Here is a 19,404-nt window from a genome sequence, read left to right on the forward strand (position 1 = left end):
AGGCTTAAGAACACCAACCTTGTACTTAAATAAAATAAATAAAGCAAGCAAAAAAGAAACAACAGAATCAATCTACAGATGATTCTTTATGCTGGGCACCATATTGGTCACTATCAGAGAGATGAGCAATGTTATATGGCGACAGAAATGATATATGTGCACAAGATAGATTAACAGTGCACAGGTAATATAATGATTTGTTGCAGGCAGATTTATGACCTCCCCTTTCTTCCCCAACAAAGACACCCATGCTCTAATTCCTGGAACCCCTGAATATGTTATGTTAAATGAAAAAGGCATAAAGGTTACAGATGGAATTCACGTTGTTAATCAATTGACCTTAAAACAGACAGATTATCCTGGATTATTTGGGTGAGCTCAGTGAAATCACAAGGGTCCTTAAGCATGGGAGAGGCAGAAGGGTCAGTATCAGAGTATAACATGAGAGACTCAACTAGTCACTGAAGATGGAAGAGGCTATAAACCAAGGAAAGCAGGTATCCTCTAGAAGCAGAAAAAGCAATAAAAATTTCCCCTCCTAGAACCTCCAGAAAATAACACAACCCTGACAATAACTTGAACTTAGGCCAGTGAGATTCATTTCAAACATCTGACCTCTGGCAGTTTAACATGATAAATGTTTTTATTTGAAGCCACTAAATTTGCAATAATTTGTCACAGCTGCAGTAGGAAATTAATATCCTACCTATGTCCCAAAGATGAAACAAAACAGTATTAAGTCACGGATTCCTCTATCATTTAGCTGTAAATCAGAAGAGAGTAGCTTAATTCAGTACACGGTGATCGAATACCTACTGTATGAGAGGCAAAGTGCTAGGATTTGAGATATACTATATATTAGTAACTGTGGTTGACAGCTATCAGGTGCTGTTTAGATATCAGATCAACACACTTAATAAGCAGTTACTAAAGGCTGAATAGTAATCAATATTTATAAAACCCCTGCCATGTTTGAGACACTCTCATTCAATCCTCATGATGACACTGTGAAGTGGGCGTTAACATCACCATTTTACCACTGAAGACACTAAAGTTTTGCAAAGTGAATTAATCCATTCAAGATCATTTAACCAAGTATATTGTAGCATTAGAACTGGAGCTTCAGATTACACTTTTAATCACTAACTCTACTGCCTCCTATGCTCTGCAAACAGAAACACAAAACAAACACAGAGCCTGCCCACCCCAGCTCAAACTGGCCTTGGAGCAAGCTGGAGCTGAGTTTAGTGGAGGAGTGGGGAAGGTGGGGGAAACTGCTGTGGATTCTGACTGCCACCTCTGTCCTACTCACCCCACCTCCAGGTCTGTCCGTCTTGCAGAAAGTCCTGGACACAGCTGCTGAGAAGAACTGGCAGGTGACAGCCGTGAACATTTTGACAACCACGGAAGAGGGTTACCGGATGCTCTTCCAGGACCTGGAGAAGAAAAAGGAGCGGCTGGTGGTGGTGGACTGTGAATCGGAACGCCTCAATGCTATCCTGGGCCAGGTAGTGAGCGCAGCGAAGGTGCCCTCAGGGTGGCTGTGGGGATGGTTCCAAGGGACCAGACTGACCTCTGGCCCTCTGAGTTACAAGGAGAGTTCTTGACTAGGTGAAACCACAGGCTGTTTCTCAAATCCTGTAACTGATACAATTTAACTCTGAAATGTTATGAGATAGTACGGAGTAGGAGCCATCACCTAGGGCTTCCCATAGTTCTCAGATCAGTTAACCAAAAACTTACCTCAAGTGCTTCCTTTTCTTGTTAAAAAGAAAAATGCATTGCACTTTAGAGTTTGTGAAGTTTATCACATCCTTAGACCTGATTCCTGGGTTTGGCTCTGCATTCTGTCACCCACGGATCCAGCATTTGGTTTCTCGTCCATTTGGCCCACTGACCCATTTTGAGTCCAGGGAGGCTCTGAGCATCTCCCTTTACTCTTTCCTGAAACACACACACGTGTCTGAAAGATGAATTGATTGACTGTCCATTCTAAGAAATTACACCATAACCTCAACAGTCTTCAGCCAGATGTCTCTAAGTCATGGTTCCTCCTATTCTCAGAGGTAAAGCATGTGGCACTGGATAGATCACTTGTCTTTTTTAAATTACATCTGTGTATTCAGATGAGCTAGCAAGGAAGGAGATGCTGCAATTGTTTTTGAACAGTACTCTACAATTAAAGATGACAGTTTTAGGTACTTGACAATAAGACAGTGCTTGTTAATAGTCCTCAAGACCCCTGGGGCACCCGCAGGGAATCTCAGAGTCAGCTCAGCACTTGTTCAGAGGCCTCAGCAATTGAACAGGAGAGATTCTGAAAGCTGGGGGTTCTTTGAGGCATTAACTCTGTGTTCTACTTTACAAAGTGTGAATCTGTGCCTCCCTCTCAGAGAGAAAAAGCAGCAAAAATTGTTCCCATTAAGATGGGAGTTTTTTGAGCCAGAGTCAGAGGACTGGAATTCTAGTTAGGTAAAGCAGAATAGCGGAGAAGGCAATGGCACCCCAACCAAGTACTCTTGCCTGGAAAATCCTATGGCTGGAGGAGCCTGGTGGGCTGCAGTCCATGGGGTCGCTGAGAGTCAGACACGACTGAGCGACTTCACTTTCACTTTTCACTTTCATGCATTGAAGAAGGAAACGGCAACCCACTCCAGTGTTCTTGCCTGGAGAATCCCAGCGACGGGGGAACCTGGTAGGCTGCCGTCTATGGGGTTGCATAGAGTCAGACACGACTGAAGCGACTTAGCAGCAGCAGCAGCAAAGCAGAATAGAGTATTAATAATAGTTAAATGCAGAGACCCTGGAGCCAGATGCACATCCCCAGCTCTAATGTTCATTAGTTCTGAGACCCTGGGCCAGGTTTTTAATTTCTACATCTCAGGTTCCTGACCTCTAATATGGGCATAATAATAATAAAAATGGCTACCTTTAGAGAGCTCTTGTGAGGGTCAGAAGAATCTATGTATACAAGCACAGCACTTAAAATAGAGCCTGCCCCACTGAAAGTCATAAATGTAAAGATTTACATGTTTTTGCTATTCATAATGCCAACTGATACTGGTTTTGCTTTGTGTTTTTTTTTTAGTTCAACTTTTTAAATTTTGAGATATAAGCTCATATGCATGTACAAGATATAATGCAGAGAGATCCCATGCACCACATGTCGGGTTATCCCAGTGATAACATCTCACAAAACTGTAGCAACTATAGTGCAATACCACAACCAGGAAATTGACATTGATACATTTCAGGTACAGAACATTTCCATCACCACAAAGATCTTCTGCGGTCATCCTGCTTCCCTCTCTCTCTCTCCTTTTCCCTTTCCCTAGGCACTCACTAATCTGTGGTCCATTTCTGTGATTTTCTTATTTTAAATGAGTGTGATATAAATGGAATTACATAGTATGTAACATTTTGGGTTTAGCTTTTTTCACTTGGCATAATTCCCTGGAGATTCATTCAAGTTGTTGTGGGTACGATACTGGCTTCTTGAGTCATTTCTTTTTTGGTGTAAGTGTACTCATCTGTAAAATAGGAATGAAGACCCCTGTTCTACGAAGCTGATAACAAGATTAGACGAAAGGTAGGCAAAGTGTTGGATGATGAACAGGTATTCTTAGCAGACTGAAGACTCCTACAGTAAAGATAAAGCTGTTGGTACTATTTTCTGAGTACTTACTTTATACCAAACACCATGCCAAGCCCTTTCCATGTATAATTCCACTTCATCCTCACATTCTCTCTATAAAACTGCTTCCATTAGCGCCCTTATTTTATAAATGGAGAAACGAGGGATTACACTTGCCTGAGATTTCACAAGTAGCATGGAATGAAAGTAGGAAGTCAAATCCATCTTGGTCTAGCTACCATGCCAGACCTCTTAAAAACTCAATTGTCAGCATCTGCTGACTATAGCCATCCCCTCTGTCAAAGGAAAAACGTGTTTTGGAAGAAAGTAACTTGTTTTTTGAATATTTTATATTGTAGTATATTATCTTTTTTAATTGTTGGACTCTTCTATTCTGAAAAGTAAAGACAAAATGCTGAAAGGATATTATAAGTTATGTGGTTTATCACTTGCATTTACACTTTACAGATGAGATGACTAATGGTCATATTTGTTGAATCATTTGTCTTGGGTTCAGACTAGTTAGTGACAAAGGATTTCCATCTTCCGATTTGCAGTCTGACATCTTGGCATCATCCTAGACTATCTCACACTCAAGAACTGGGATCTTTTCAGTCTAACACAAATGTTCTGCCTAATCTAAGGAGGAAGACAATGATTCCAAACTCCACATAGGGAATTAACTGCCTGTCTCAGTCTCTAGTGCTCCACCTGGAATATCAGCTGTGTTAGGATTCTTGTTCTGTTTTCTTCCCTGCTGTATCCACAGTGCCTTGAACAGTGCTTGGCACCTAGCAGGTATTCAATAAATATTTTTTGAATGAATAGGAAGAATAAGGAATCAATGAATGCTCTAAGATCCTAAATGTGAGATGGGTCTAAATATCTACAGGTAGCCTTTGACTGGAAAAGAGCCTTTAAGCTGGAGGTAAGAGCAGGTAGGGAGGCCCAGAGGGCTTGTGGGAGCCAAGGTTCACAGAGGGCTTAAGAGGCCAAGTGGAGGATGTCAGTTGTTTACTGGAAGACAGTGATCTTTGGAAACCATTCTAAAGAGTCTGGGGGTTATTTTATAAACAGTGGAGAGCCAGTGAAGGTCTGTGAGCAAGGAACAGAGTTATCAAACTATAGTGTGTGTGTGTGTGTGTGTGTGTGTGCGTGTGTGTGTGCGCGTGCGCGTGTTTGTGTGTATGTGTTCGGTTGGTCAGTCGTGTCTGACTTTCTGGGGCCCCAGGTACTGTAGCCCGCCAGGACATTCTACCCATGGAATTTTCCAGGCAAGAACACTGGAGCAGGTTGCTATTTCCTACTCCAAGGAATCTTTCTAACCCAGGGATCAAACCTGCATCTCTTGGACTGGCAGGAAATTCATTAGATTATAATACTTTATCAGTGTATGGTATTTAATTATGTAATACAGTCCTTAAGTTCAGAAGGAGTCAAAGATGGATGAGGGAGACTAGGACCAGCCCATCCATTCACTCTTATTGTCTTCAAAGTGCTTTTCATCTATTGAAATCTTGTGCATTTATCTGTTTATATATTTACCATCTGGCTCCCTGCTAAATTGTCAGCTCAGCTCAATGAGGGCCTGGGGACCTTGCCTCACTTGTTCATAGCTTGTCCCTAGTGCATAGCGTGGGGCTTGACATATGGTCCATGTTCAATACATATTTGTTGAGTGAATTAATTAATCATAGAGGCTTTACAGAGCAGTTGGGATTAGAGCTTAGCCATAAAGGTTACGAATAATCAAAGAGAACGGGAAAGGGCATGCCAGACACAAAGACTGTGAATTAAGGCAATCCAGTGAAAATGAGCTTTGAAGAGATGGGGTCAGTGAGGCAGTGGACTGCAAGTGTACATTACCTTTGTGTCAACTTTCTCAGTGAGGAACCTTTTATCTCTTTATCTCTTTAGTATTGCTCTTCTCCCAGTAAACTGTGGCCTCCAGCAGAGCAAGCACCATGCTTTTTCACTTTCCACTATATTCTCAGCACAGTGCTTGGTAGATAGTAAGCACTTAATATTTGTAAAAGGGAAAGGAGGTCATGAGGTGGGTAGGTGAGTAGATGGGTGGGAAGGTTGGTGTTTAGGTCCAACTATATGAAATTACTAATCTTTATTGGTCAAAAATCATTCATTATTGTTTCTTATGTTTCAACCTGTAATTTCATCCTCCAGAGACTATTCTTATCCATTGCCGTAAGGCAGTGGGTTTCAATCTGTCTTTTGTTTGCTGTTTTGTGTTAATTTGAAGCTGAACAGGTTTCTGATAATGGTATCTCATTGTTGAAAGCGCAGCAAGCCATTTGACAAGAAAATGAAAAAGCAATGAAGAATTATTAATAAAACTATCATCCCAATAGTCTTTGAGCTCCATGGTCTGGAATTTCACATGCTAGCCACTATTTCAGAGCATTCATTGTATGCACTTGCATTTAATTATTCTTTCCATAAAAAAATGTGAGCTGCTATGCACATACATCCAATTAAGTAGATATCTGAATGTGGCTGTTAATAACCTTGAAAATTTATTCAGTTAGAAAAGAAGCCCAAATGCTTCTCCTATGTTTTATGCCTCCTTGTTACAGTGTGGGGCTGGTGGGGGGGGGGGGGGCGGGGGCACTGAGCAGGCTGTACCAACCTCATTTTGATGATTAAAAAGAAACAGATCAAGTTACCTTGCTGGCTGAGCTGGGGCTAAATCAAGGTCCACAGTCTTAGCTGCTCCCAGATGGGTAGTGCGTCTGGATGCCCAAGCAAATCTCTGGGTAGTTCTTTCTACAGATATTTTCCTGCCTAGAATGATTAAAGACAGCCTGTGCACATAAGATGGAGGGGTGTTTGGAGACCCTGGCTCTTATTTCAGGCATTATATGGAAAGGCTCACAATAGCCAGGTCCCTGTCCTAACACTAGAGATTTCCAGGTGGCACAATGGTAAAGAATCCGCCTGCCAAGGCAGGAGATGCAGGTTCAATTCTTGGATTGGAAAGATCCCCTGCAGAAGTGGGGATGGCAACCTGCTCCAGTACTCTTGCCTAGGAAATCCATGGACAGAGGAGCCTGGTGGGCTATAGTCCATGGGGTCGCAAAGAGTTGGACACGACTGAGCATGCACAACACACAATGCAATGTCTTGACACTGTTAACATACTGCTGTGGGATCTGATATATCACGCCCCAACTCTGGGGCATGACTTCCCATCTGTACAGTGATTGGGGGATCAGATGATCCTGACATTCCCTCCCAGCTTCCAGCTTGTACTCAAACTGGAAGTTGCTCAGAAATGTCTGAATACCCAACTGGTTTAGGGAAGAAGGCACAAAGAAGGAACTGTATCTAAATGTGATCCATGCAAGGATGTGAAGTTCAAGAACTGGGGTGCAATCATCCAACTACCCATTTGACCATGCGTCCACTTCTCTGTCCACTCAAGCAGCAGATATTGTTATATCCAATACAACAGAAGATTCTCACTGTGTATAGAAAGAATCTCCATGAATGGAGAAGGCTTTACGGAAGAAGAAAAGAAGTGAGCATTTTAGCCAGGACCTCGGGGTTGTAATAACACTAATCCATCCCTGGAATCAGGGAAAAATTATTTCAAATCTTGTATCTGTACTTTATATCCGGGTAACCTCAGGGAGCTTATTTAACTTCTCTAAGCCTCCATCCCTATCTGTAAAATCGAGGGTATCAGCAATGCCACCATCATTGGGTGGTTGTGATATTGTAGCTTGAATACTTAGGATAGGACAGGGCAGTCAGTACTCAATGTTCATTGCTATTATTATTGCAGGTGTAGCTTTAATTGTCAGTATGATTAATGCATGTATCCCCCGGGTTGTGTTTTATAGATTGTAAAGCTGGAGAAGAATGGCATTGGCTACCACTATATCCTTGCAAATCTGGTGAGTAGAGAACACTGCAAGCCCTCAACTGGTGGGGCCATGTTTGGGGCCTGGCTTGCTACTGTGGTCCCTGGCTGGTAGGAACTGCATGAGTGGGACTGGCAAATTTTGAGCTTCAGCTGTGCCCCTGCAAAACCCATAACACTTAAGGTGATTCTCTAAGCTTCCTTGTAAGAGATCACACTGGTGGGCAGGCCTTTATTAGTCATCACAATTCCACCTTTAATCGACTCTGCCACTTGGCAATAACAACAAAATCACCACATCTTTTAATGGACACAAGATGCTTTAACCTCACTGGTTTTGATTCTCTGTTTTGACATCAATGATAGTTTACTGTTTATAAATACAAATGTTTAAATGATAAGAACACTAGCACTGACAAGTCTTTAACCAGAAACAGTTTTATAGCATGAACAATATTATGACAATTTAGTTTTTATTCTCTTTTTTATGTGGCATAGATAAGCTGTCTTTTAAAGAAAATTTTTACTTTCATTTTTATGTACTACAGTTATTTTTATTGGGTGCAATTATTTTTCAGGGTAGGAAGACTTGACTCATAAGATAATTTTTGGTACACATTAAATTATTCCTAGTGACATGTATCATTATGAGTTTTCATTGTGGCCATCATTTTGGCAAGTCTATTTTGGCAAGTCCTGGGTCATGTTTTTTCATCTACCTTTCTAAATTATGAGGTTTGAGACTTTCAGTGTTTTGTTTTTTTTTCCCCCCAAAGTCAAATTTAATTTTACTTTGCATTTGTCTTATTTTTATTTTTTTATTTATTTTTTTAGTTTATTTTTTTAAATTTAATTTTATTTTTAAACTTTACAATATTGTATTAGTTTTGCCAAATATCGAAATGAATCTGCCACAGGTATACCTGTGCATTTGTCTTATTTTTAAAGAGCGTTATTAAGATGTAATTCACATGATGTAAAGCTCATCCATTTAAAGCACACAAGTCAATTCTCTTATGTATATTCACAGAATTATGAAACATCACCACAATCTCATTTTTAAACATCTCCATCATCCCCCAAAAGAAACCCCATACACATTAGCAGTTGCTCCCCATTTTCCCCCAGATTCCTCCAGTAATCTACTTTCTATCTCTATGGACTTGCCTATTCTAGATATTGGAATCACAGAATATCTGGTCCTTTCTGACTGGCTTCTTTCACCTAACATAATGTTTTCAACATTCATCCATGTTGGTACCACGTATCAGTTCTTCATTCCTTTTTATTGCCAAGTAACATACCATTACACGGATGCATCCCATTTTGTGTATCCACACACCAGTTGATGGACACTTGAGTTGTTTTCACTTTTTGACTATTATGAATTCTGCTTCTACAAACATTTGTATACAAGTTTTTCTCTTGAGCACAAACCTAGGAGTGAAATCGCTGGGATACATGGTAACTCTATGTTTGATATTTTGAGGAATGCCAAAACTATTTTGTAAAGTGGTTGCATCTCCCAGCAAATTTTTAATAAATAACAAACTTTGCCATGTGGTAGTTTGAGCATGTCAGATTTCCTTAATGATAGCTTTTTCTACAAAGTTTGCTTATTATCCTCGCCTTCTTTATGATTTTCTGTGTTTCCTTTAAGATGTGATTTTTTAGCTTTTTGCCCATAACAAATTATATCACCCAGTTTTAGCTACGTTATTCAATATTAATTGAATAAGAGGTTGATATTTTCCTACTTATCTTTAGAATAAGGATCACTAACAGAACAAAGGCACAGGATCTAGGTGTAGTAAAGGTCAAAGCGGTAGGACTGAAAAGTGGGACCAAAATATCTTGCCTGATTCTTAAGCTCTGTCTCTCTTTCTGACTGATCTCCAGCCTCAGACATATTCCTACCTGAACCATCTTGTCTTTCCCCTTGGAAACTTCCTAGCCTTGGCTGTCTTGGTATTTCATGGTCAGGACTAGAAATAAGGACTTATTAAGATAAGTTAATTAAGGTCTGGTTATTAATAAATAAATATGTTACTTTTCTCAGAGATACTTGCCTTTTAAATGGATGATAACTGTCCAGACACTTTTGGGGGAACCAAGAGTTGCATCCTCAAAAGCCATTTGCAAGGATTAAATTGTTGACTTTGTGATGAAAAAAAAACTCTTGACATCCCTTGAATCTCACTCAGATCCTTATCCTAGAAGGGACTGTGGAAGTCAGCTCTAAGTTTCATTTGCTTACAGGGAAACTTTGCTTATGGTCAAACCAGCAACAGGGTATGACTTGGCCAGGCTCACACCAGTCAGTGATAGAGCCAGGCCTGGCACCAGGGTTAGCAGGTCTATGCCTTTTCTACTATATCAGGACATCTCTCAGCATAGATCATGTGGGCACCCTGCTGCTTGAGAATACACAGAACAAGGGTGGGGGCATGCATAATCATCTCTCCAGGATAAGATAGAAATTACACATCAGTGACCTCAAAGCCACCCAAAGACCTCAGGTAATTACATTGCCAGCCTCCATCTGTTGCCAAGTGACCCCTTAGTCACAGCATCACCAAGTCAGCCCTTTGGGTGTCTGCAGCCTTCTGATCTGCATTCTTTTTTCTCTCCCCTGACCTAATGAGCTCTCAAATTCTTACAACTGCCAGCTAATAGGATGCAAATTGCATATACCATCCAAATACAAAAGACTTGCATGTTCCAATAGATTAGTTGATAATTGGGCTTCAGATTACTAATTAATTCAGTTTGAAACATAGTGGAGTATGTGGTGTGTGTTTTTCTTCCCCCTTCAGAGGAATCATGCAATTTATAAGATGATAATTTTTAGAAATTCTGCCACATAATTAGCCCACTGCTGCATGGAACTGACCCCCTCCTTCAGCATGCTTGTGATTAGGGTGTAATTATAGAGTTAGAAACTAAGGGAGCTTTTGAAAGGTTTAACAAAGGAGGGAGCTACTTTTTATTTCAAGGTTGTTTCCGTCCCTGTCAGACTGTGTGAGCTTCAAAGAAGCCAACAGCGTCCCTGTAACAGGTCACTTTGGAGGGATGCTTTTCTGGGTTTGGAGGGCTACTGGAAGAGAAGACGGAAGGAGAACCCTGGGTCAGGGAGGAGAGCTTTATAACAGGGAGTCATTAAAAAAACAAAGAAATAAAAACCCTGCTTTTTGTCCAGACACCATCCTCGGCTAGCTTCTTTGTGATTTTGGGCAATTCGCCAGCACTCAGTTCCCTCACTGAGAATAATAGTTCCTATTCTATATGCTCATAGAGTCACTGGGGAAGGCCAGTATGTTGCTGAATGCCACCATGCCTAGAAAAAGTTAAAGTGCTCTACATAGTGGGGAATCCTTGCTTCATATAGTCAATGTGCCCATCTGAACACACTCACATGTTGTATCTATATGTATCAGATCAGATCAGATCAGTTGCTCAGTCGTGTCCGACTCTTTGCGACCCCATGAATCACAGCACGCCAGGCCTCCCTGTCCATCACCAACTCCCGGAGTTCACCCAGATTCACGTCAATCGAATCAGTGATGCCATCCAGCCATCTCATCCTCTGTCGTCCCCTCCTCCTCTTGCCCCCAATCCCTCCCAGCATCAGAGTCTTTTCCAATGAGTCAACTCTTCACATGAGGTGGCCAAAGTACTGGAGTTTCAGCTTTAGCATCATTCCTTCCAAAGAAATCCCGGGGCTGATCTCCTTTAGAATGGACTGATTGGATCTCCTTATGTGCATGTATATGCCCATGCATATATATGCTGATACATGCATTCTTATTTTATATATGATAGGATAGATGTATATTTATATTTCCATAGTATTGGGATGGCCATAAAGTGAACTTGAGTGCATGCTCAGTTGCTCAGTCATGTCCAACTCTTTGCAACACTATGGACTGTAGCCCGCCAGGCTCCTTTGTCCATGGGATTTCCCAGGCAAGAATACTGGAGTGGGTTGCCACAGAAATTGGTGAACTGTACCGTTACTACTTAAAGAAGCTCCTGGGTCCTGGAATCCCCTGGAGGACCAAGCTCTCCTGTCTGGCTGTCAGTCCTCCTCCAAACCCAGCCCTGACTCAGCTTTCACTCACTACTCTGAGACTGTGATCAAAGCAGACAGTTACCAGCCGGGGCTCTCCAGTTATAGCTAGTTCTTATCTCTATAATGCATCAGCAGCAAATCTTAGAACAAGCTAGTGTTTCTCAAAAGAAAGATATGTGGACCCTTAGAATGCATCTGCACAGACAGTTGGGGAAACACTGAGCTAATGATTAAATTTTTCAGTCCACTGGGACTGCAAACAAGAGTACTCACAACATGAGACAAATGATCAGATAATTAATATTGATGATTTGAGTTTCATTGAAATAAATAAGCACAACATTTAAAAATTCTTGCAGAGAAGACAGCAAAAGAGACACAGATGTATAGAACAGTCTTTTGACTCTGTGGGAGAGGGAGAGGGTGGGTTGATTTGGGAGAATGGCATTGAAACATGTATAATATCATATGTGAAACGAATCACCAGTCCAGGTTCAATGCATGATACAGGATGCTTGGGGCTGGTGCACTGGGATGACCCAGAGGGATGGTATGGGGAGGGAGGTGGGAGGGGGGTTCAGGATGGGGAGCACGTGTACACCCATGGCAGATGCATGTTGATGTATGGCAAAACCAATACAATATTGTAAAGTAATTAACCTCCAATTAAAATAAATAAAATTTTAAAAAATAAAAAAGAGAAAAAGTGCAATCCAATATACGGTAGGTACAGATTTTTTCAAATATTGTTTGATTCTGCTTATATGAGGTGCCTAGAACAGACAAATTTGTAGAATCAGAAAGTACATTGGTAGATGTCAGAGATGAGGGAATAGGATGGGGAGGAGGAATGGGGAGCTGGTGTTTAATGGGGACAGTTTCAGTTTAGGAAGGTAAAAGATTTGGGAGATGGATGATGGACAGTTGCACAGCAATGTGAATGTACTTAGTGCCACTAAATTGCACAGTTAAATATGGTTAAAATAGTATGTTTTATATTATGTGACTTTTAACACAATAAAAAAAAACTTTAAAGAAAAAAAAACAAAAAAATAATAATAAAAGTTAAATAAACTCCATTTACACATATGAGAGACTGATTATGATACAATAATGTAGTGAAACAGGACTGAAAGGATTCTGATCATTTCTTCCATCAGTAAAAATATTTTAAGCAAACTCAATATATTTTGGTTATCTGTTTGAAATTATATATGTGTAATACTTTGATTAGTAAATATAATGTGAAATAGACATACAAATGAAATAAAGATAAATAGAAGTTGTAAAAAAAAAAAAATGTTTTTGCAGAGAACTAGCACACCCCTGAGAATTTATAAAGGGTCCACCAGATCCCAGTTTGAGAAGCACTGAAATACTGAAGGTATTGGTTGTCTTTCAATGTGCAGCATTTGGTGCTGCCTAGGGCATTCATAACCCACTCCAGTACTCTTGCCTGGCAAATACCATGGACAGAGGAGCCTGGTAGGCTGCAGTCCATGGAGTCGCTAAGAGTCGGACACGACTAAGTGACTTCACTTTCACTTTTCACTTTCATGCACTGGAGAAGGCAATGGCAACCCACTCCAGTGTTCTTGCCTGGAGAATCCCAGAGACCAGGGAGCCTGGTGGGCTGCCGTTTCTGTGGTAGCACAAAGTCGGACATTACTGAAGTAACTTAGCAGCAGCAGCAGCAGGGCATTCATGAGCTTCCCAGGTGGCTCAGATGGTAAAGTGTCTGCCAGCAATGTGGGAGACCCAGGTGTGATCCCTGGGTCAGGAAAATCCCCTGGAGCAGGAAATGGCAACCCACTCCAGTACTCTTGCCTGGAAAATTCCATGGACAGAGGAGCCTGGTAGGCTACAGTCCATAAGGTCGCAAAGAGTTGGACACAACTGAGCGACTTCACTTTCACCTTTCAGGGCATTCATAACAATAATAATAACAGCAATTCCTCTCATTTTTACACTATGCTATAGCTGATGTGACATTTTGGCATACATCACATCCCACAGTACCCGTATGAAATAAGCAAGGTAGACTCTATCACCCCCATTTTACAGAAGAGAGAACTGAGGCTCCAAGATGTTACGTGACTGAGCTGCAGAGGAGGAAGGCAGTCACTACTGGTCAGTGGAGTTTGGCTCTCAGGAACCTGACAAAAACCAAGTGATGTGATCCTAAGAATAGGATGACCAGGCTAAACTTATGCCAAACCCCTGGAGCCACTGAACTAGACCGCCTTACACCCCTAATAAATAACTACAATGATAACAACAGCTATTCACTGAGTGATTGCTACAGTCCAAACACTGTAAGTGATTAACTATTAAATCTTCATAATAGTCCTTGAGGTTGATAAAAACCCCATTTATCAAATGAAGAAACCAAGGTTCAGAAAGTAAGCTTTCTGGTCACTAAATTTATAAAGTTTTCCAGTTACTAAATTGATAAAGTCATGGAGCCAGGCTTCCCCTCCAGGACTACAGAACTCCCAAATTCATGTTCTTACACTGTGCCATATGACTGCTGAGCATGAGGAGGGGGGTCAGGTGCAGTGGGAGGACGGGCTCTTGACTAGAGGGCTTGAGTTTAAATCTTGCTACAATTGCAGCAATAGACCCGGAATTCAGACTCAAGCTCTCAAATCCCCATTTCATTTTCCACTGGACACTGATGGAATTTTATTATAATTATACAGTTGGTCTTTCACATCAATGGGTTCTATATCCATGGATTCAACCCACCACAGGTCAAAAATATTTGAAAAAAAAATCCAAAAGTTCCCAAAATGCAAAACTTGCATGTGCTATATATTGGCAACTATCTACCTAGCATTTATATGGTATTTCCAGCTAGTGACATAGCATTTACATTTTATCAGATATTATAAGTAACCTAGAGATGACTTAAAGTATTCAGGAGAATGCACATAAATGCACAGGTTATATGCAAATATTACAACATTTTATTTAAGGGATTTGAGAATCTGCAGATTTTGGTGTCTTCAGAGGTTCCTCAACCAACCTCCCATGGATACCGACTGCAATTTCTAGTGCACAAAAGCTGAGGGAAACACAAACTGAGGACAGGTCATCCCATGTCTTATTGGGGTATCTGGGGACCAGGGTGTCAGACATTTCCACCACGTGGTTGCAGATGACCTCCTGTGAAATGTTAGAGTTAGAAGTAGTTCTGGTCCATGTGGCAGCTCATCCAAGATTCAGCTCCACGCTGCTGTCCCTCTGCTGTAAGAGTCCTAAGAAGAAGGTGCTCTTTCATCTCCTTGCTGCCCTGTGCAGAGAAATCTATCTACGCCCTCTATAAGGCCAAGCGTGTCTGCTTTCTTCTGCCCACGTCATCTCAGTGCATGTTCGTGTTTGGTTTCTGTGTTGTTTCTTTGGTTAGGAAGGTGGTACAGTAGTTGGGGAGAGTGGCTCTGGGTCAGACAGACCTGGGTTTGAATTCTGGCTTTATATTGATTAGCTGTGTGGTATTAGTAAAATAACCTACCCTCTCTGAGTTTCCACTGCCTCATCTGCAAAAGAAAAAAAGGAATGTAGTATCATCTACCTCCACATGGGCTATCATGTGAATTAAGTGAAATAACAACTGTATAAGTCCTCATAGTTATAGTTGGGCCCCCAAAACACTCAATAAATGTTAACAATTACCACCATCATAATCATTGTAATTACCATCATCATTATCATTGAGGGGGGGAAGAAAACACAATATCTGGGAACAGGGTACCATCTTTGAGGTCCCTCAACCCCCTTCTAGACTAAATCTCACCCACCACTATAATAACAGTGGTAATGATAATAATAATTATCGATAATATAACATTATAATTATAAAAAATAAATATATATTATATAATTACATTATATTATTACAATAATATAATAATTATGGTAAAATAATAATAGAAATACAATAATATAATACCTTCCTCCCTGTTTGTCTGTAAGATCCTGGAGGAAGGAATTTGCCTTTCTCACTGATGAATTTCCAGTTCACCAGGCAAAATGAGCTTCACGTAACAGTGTTCTTTAAAAAGTCACCGAATGAATGAATGAGTGAGTGAAATGACTTCTCAGGAAATAAACAATGCTGGTATCCATTTATCACATGAACTTAAAGGCAAATTCCTTGTGTCTTGCTAAAAGAAGCAGAGATCAATGGTAGACTATAAGTACGGCTATGAATATGCAAATGACTCAGAGGGCAGCTAAGCCACTTCCCATAAAAGGCCAGACTCTCCTCTACAATGTCCTTAACAGAAGCACATCCATCTGGTTCCTGCTCGAATAACACCCACTGATAGGGAATCGTGTATTTGGAACCACCTACCCTGCTTGCTCCTGGCATTTGCTCCTCTGGCCTGGATGCCCCTCATCTTCGCATCCCCAGTGCCTTCTCATAGGACATGGTTCTGACAGCCCACCAAAGGAACATCAAACATGAACTGAGCACATCTTCCACTGCACCAGGCTCATACCAGCAGCACTAAGAAGCACTAAGAAGCATGTGGCTTCACGTTTGTCCTGGAAACAACTTGGCTTTGTCTTCCAGCTAGAACATATAAGTAAAGTTTGTAAAGAATGCCAGAGAAAAATCACAAAATAAGTACAAATTTTTAAAAAGAGGGACAAGTAGGGAAGCAAGGACCGAACCTTCCGAGCTGTACATTACCCTAAGTGAAAATGAAAACTGAAAGTGAAGTCGCTCAGTCTTGTCCAACCCTTTGGGACCCCGTGGACTGTAGCATACCTGGCTCCTCTCTCCATGGGATTCTCCAGGCAGAGTACTGGAGTGGGTTGCCATTTCCTTCTCCAGGGGATCTTCCCGACCCAGGGATCAAACCCAGGTCTCTCGCATTCCAGGCAGATGCTTTAACCTCTGAGCCACCATTGGCACTTAAGGGGTCTGTCTCTCCTGATGCTAAGCTGATGTGTACATTCAATTCCTCTGATTCACCACCCTCAGTCACTGACTTGGAATCTCCAAGCCTGTGTGTTTTCTGATTAGAGGGTTCTTCCTTGCACTCTTCACCCAACCAAAGCCTCCTATTCTTTCAGCTTCTGTGTTTCCACTGGGAAGCCTTCCCTGAGTTCCAGGGCCAGGTTTTGTCCTACTTATTTTGCTCCATAATTACATGGGTAATACTAGTCTTTCTCACTAAACTTTAAACGAAAACAAGGATCAAGTGTATCTTATTCTCTGCTGTATCCCTTTGTCCCATATGTGCTTGGCAATATTAGATACAGATGAATGAATGAATGAATGAACTAGAATATTCCTTTCCCCATCCTGCTAAGTTTCAAATTTAATGCTATGTTGGAATTTTCATTCGTTTTTCACCAAGCATTCAGAGGGTGCCTACCCTTTGGGAGCCCCTGAGAATGCTTAAGCTGGTGTTTTATTTAAAAAGTAGGCTGATCCTTCTTAGACAGAAAGGTTTTGTCATATGAAAGGGAGACGTTGGTTTCAAGTCTGTCAGGAACTCCAGGCATAAGCCCCTTCATGGGCCTAGATGGCATATTTTTTGCACAGCCATCACTTTGCCAACAAAGTTCCATATAGTCAAGCTATGGTTTATCCAGTAGGCAGGTACAGACATGAGAGCTGGACTACAAAAAGGCTGAGCACTGAAGAATTGATGCTTTTGAACTGTAGTGTTGGAGAAGCCTCTTGAAAGTCCCTTGGACTACAATGAGATGAAACCAGTCAATCCTAAAGGAAATCAACCCTGAATATTCACTGGAAGGACTGTTGCTGAAGTTGAAGCTCCAATACTTTGGTCACCCAATGTGAAGAGCCAACTTACTGGAAAAGACCCTGATGCTGGGAAAGATTGAGGGCAAGAAGAGAAGTGGGTGGCAGAGGATGAGATGGTCAGATAGCATCATCGACCTGATGGGAATAAATTTGAACAAACTCTAGAAAATAGTGGAGGACAGAGGAACTTGGCATGCTGCAGTCCATGGGGTTGCAAAGAGTCAGACATGACTTAGAGACTGAACAGCAACAGGTAGGCACAAGGGCATAATCCTTAAGCTGAATTTTCAACTGGTCTTTGGCTCTTGCTCTGAGGTGGCCATGACCAAGTGGCACCCCTGACTGCAGACAGAACAAAGTTAACATTAAGGGAGATTCTGGAAGACCAACCAATACCAGGCCAGATACTATACTTCTTTAATCATGCTTTGACAGCCTAGTCTAGGGGCCCCCTGACTTTCTGCCACAAAGTGCCACCATTTTATCCTAAACCCCCAGACTGTGAGATCCCAACCACCTTTTAAAATAACTTGTCAACAGCGGACTTGTGTTTGGGGGATATGTCTGATTGTGTGTTTGAAGGTATCGAAGCATATAGGTGCCAGCCCCTCTTCTTTGAAATGTACTTGGATAAGAGTTAACACTAGAGGCTTTTTTCTTTTTTTTCAATTCAAATGACGTTTTAGCTGTTTTAAGCATAGCTGCAATGTCTTATTGACTTGGCGGGAACCAGATAAGCCTGTACTATGAGGGATTATATAGGGCGAGAACACATTCAAGTTCCAGTCAGTTAAAATGGCTAAAATAGGAAAATCTGAACACTGTATGCAGAGACGTGGTTATTTGAGGACAGAACAAAGTCCTCATCTCAGGAATATTCCATGAACTCACGTATCTCCATATTCATGTGCACACACCTGTGTGATCACAGAATTGTAGATCAAAGCTGAAAAGCCCTTAAGAGAAAAATCAACTGGCTCAGAAGTTTCCAAACTTTTTAGTTTAAAGCTCTATTTTCAAATGGAATCCTGGGGAGAACCCCGGTATGTGAAACAGATAAAAAAGCAAAGCTGCTTTGATGGTAGAGGGAGGGCAGGAATCTAGAACCCCATTCTTCTCCCTTCCCCCTAATTCAACATGGGAGACTCTAAAATGCCTACAGCCTGGGACAACAGTTGGAAGGATCACTCACTGATCTAGCCAAGGGCCTCACTGTGCAGATCAACAATCTAGTGCCTGGATCAACATTACCCCAAAAGAGTCAATAACAAAACTCTTTGGTCCACAAGATGTAAGTTTAGAGGGTGAGAGATGAAGGATGGAAACTTACAAGAAAACCATGAGAAGGATGAGTGAAGAAATTATTGTTTATTGCTTCACTCTTTGGTGTGAATTAAGCCATCAGCCCGCTCCAGGAACTGTGATGTGGATACTGGTAGAGACTCTGAGAGAGAGAAATAAAGAACTTTGAGGTTCACATCCCAAGAACCAGCACACATTAAAATTTTCAGAGACATGGATGAACCTAGAGACTGTCATACAGAGTGAAGTAAGTCAGAAAAAAACAAGTATCATATATTAATGTGTATATGTGGAAGCTGGAATGTGAAGTCAAGTGGGCCTTAGAAAGCATCACTACGAACAAAGCTAGTGGAGGTCATGGAATTCCAGTTGAGCTATTCCAAATCCTGAAAGATGATGCTGTGAAAGTGCTGCACTCAATATGCCAGCAAATTTGGAAAACTCAGCAGTGGCCACAGGACTAGAAAAGGTCAGTTTTCATTCCAATCCCAAAGAAAGGCAATGCCAAAGAATGCGCAAACTACTGCACGATTGCACTCATCTCACACGCTAGTAAAGTAATGCTCAAAATTCTCCAAGCCAGGCTTCAGCAATATGTGAACCGTGAACTTCCAGATGTTCAAGCTGGTTTTAGAAAAGGCAGGGGAACCAGAGATCAAATTGCCAACATCTGCTGGATCATGGAAAAAGCAAGAGAGTTCCAGAAAAACATCTATTTCTGCTTTATTGAC

General features: G+C 41.3%; 1 protein-coding gene across 4 annotated transcripts in view; it reads left to right on the forward strand.

The window, feature by feature from the left end:
* Positions 1 to 19,404, forward strand: part of GRIA1 (glutamate ionotropic receptor AMPA type subunit 1) — a 350,905-nt gene that overhangs the window by 194,301 nt on the left and 137,200 nt on the right. For all 4 annotated transcript variants that reach the window (XM_005894393.2, XM_005894392.2, XM_070374901.1 and 1 more), the window contains 2 exons: positions 1,324 to 1,508; positions 7,495 to 7,548. In XM_005894393.2, the coding sequence (XP_005894455.1) occupies positions 1,324 to 1,508; positions 7,495 to 7,548 (239 nt within the window). The remainder of the gene's footprint in view (positions 1 to 1,323; positions 1,509 to 7,494; positions 7,549 to 19,404) is intronic.

The sequence above is a fragment of the Bos mutus genome, chromosome 7 (assembly GCF_027580195.1).
Source record: "Bos mutus isolate GX-2022 chromosome 7, NWIPB_WYAK_1.1, whole genome shotgun sequence".
NCBI lineage: Eukaryota > Metazoa > Chordata > Mammalia > Artiodactyla > Bovidae > Bos > Bos mutus.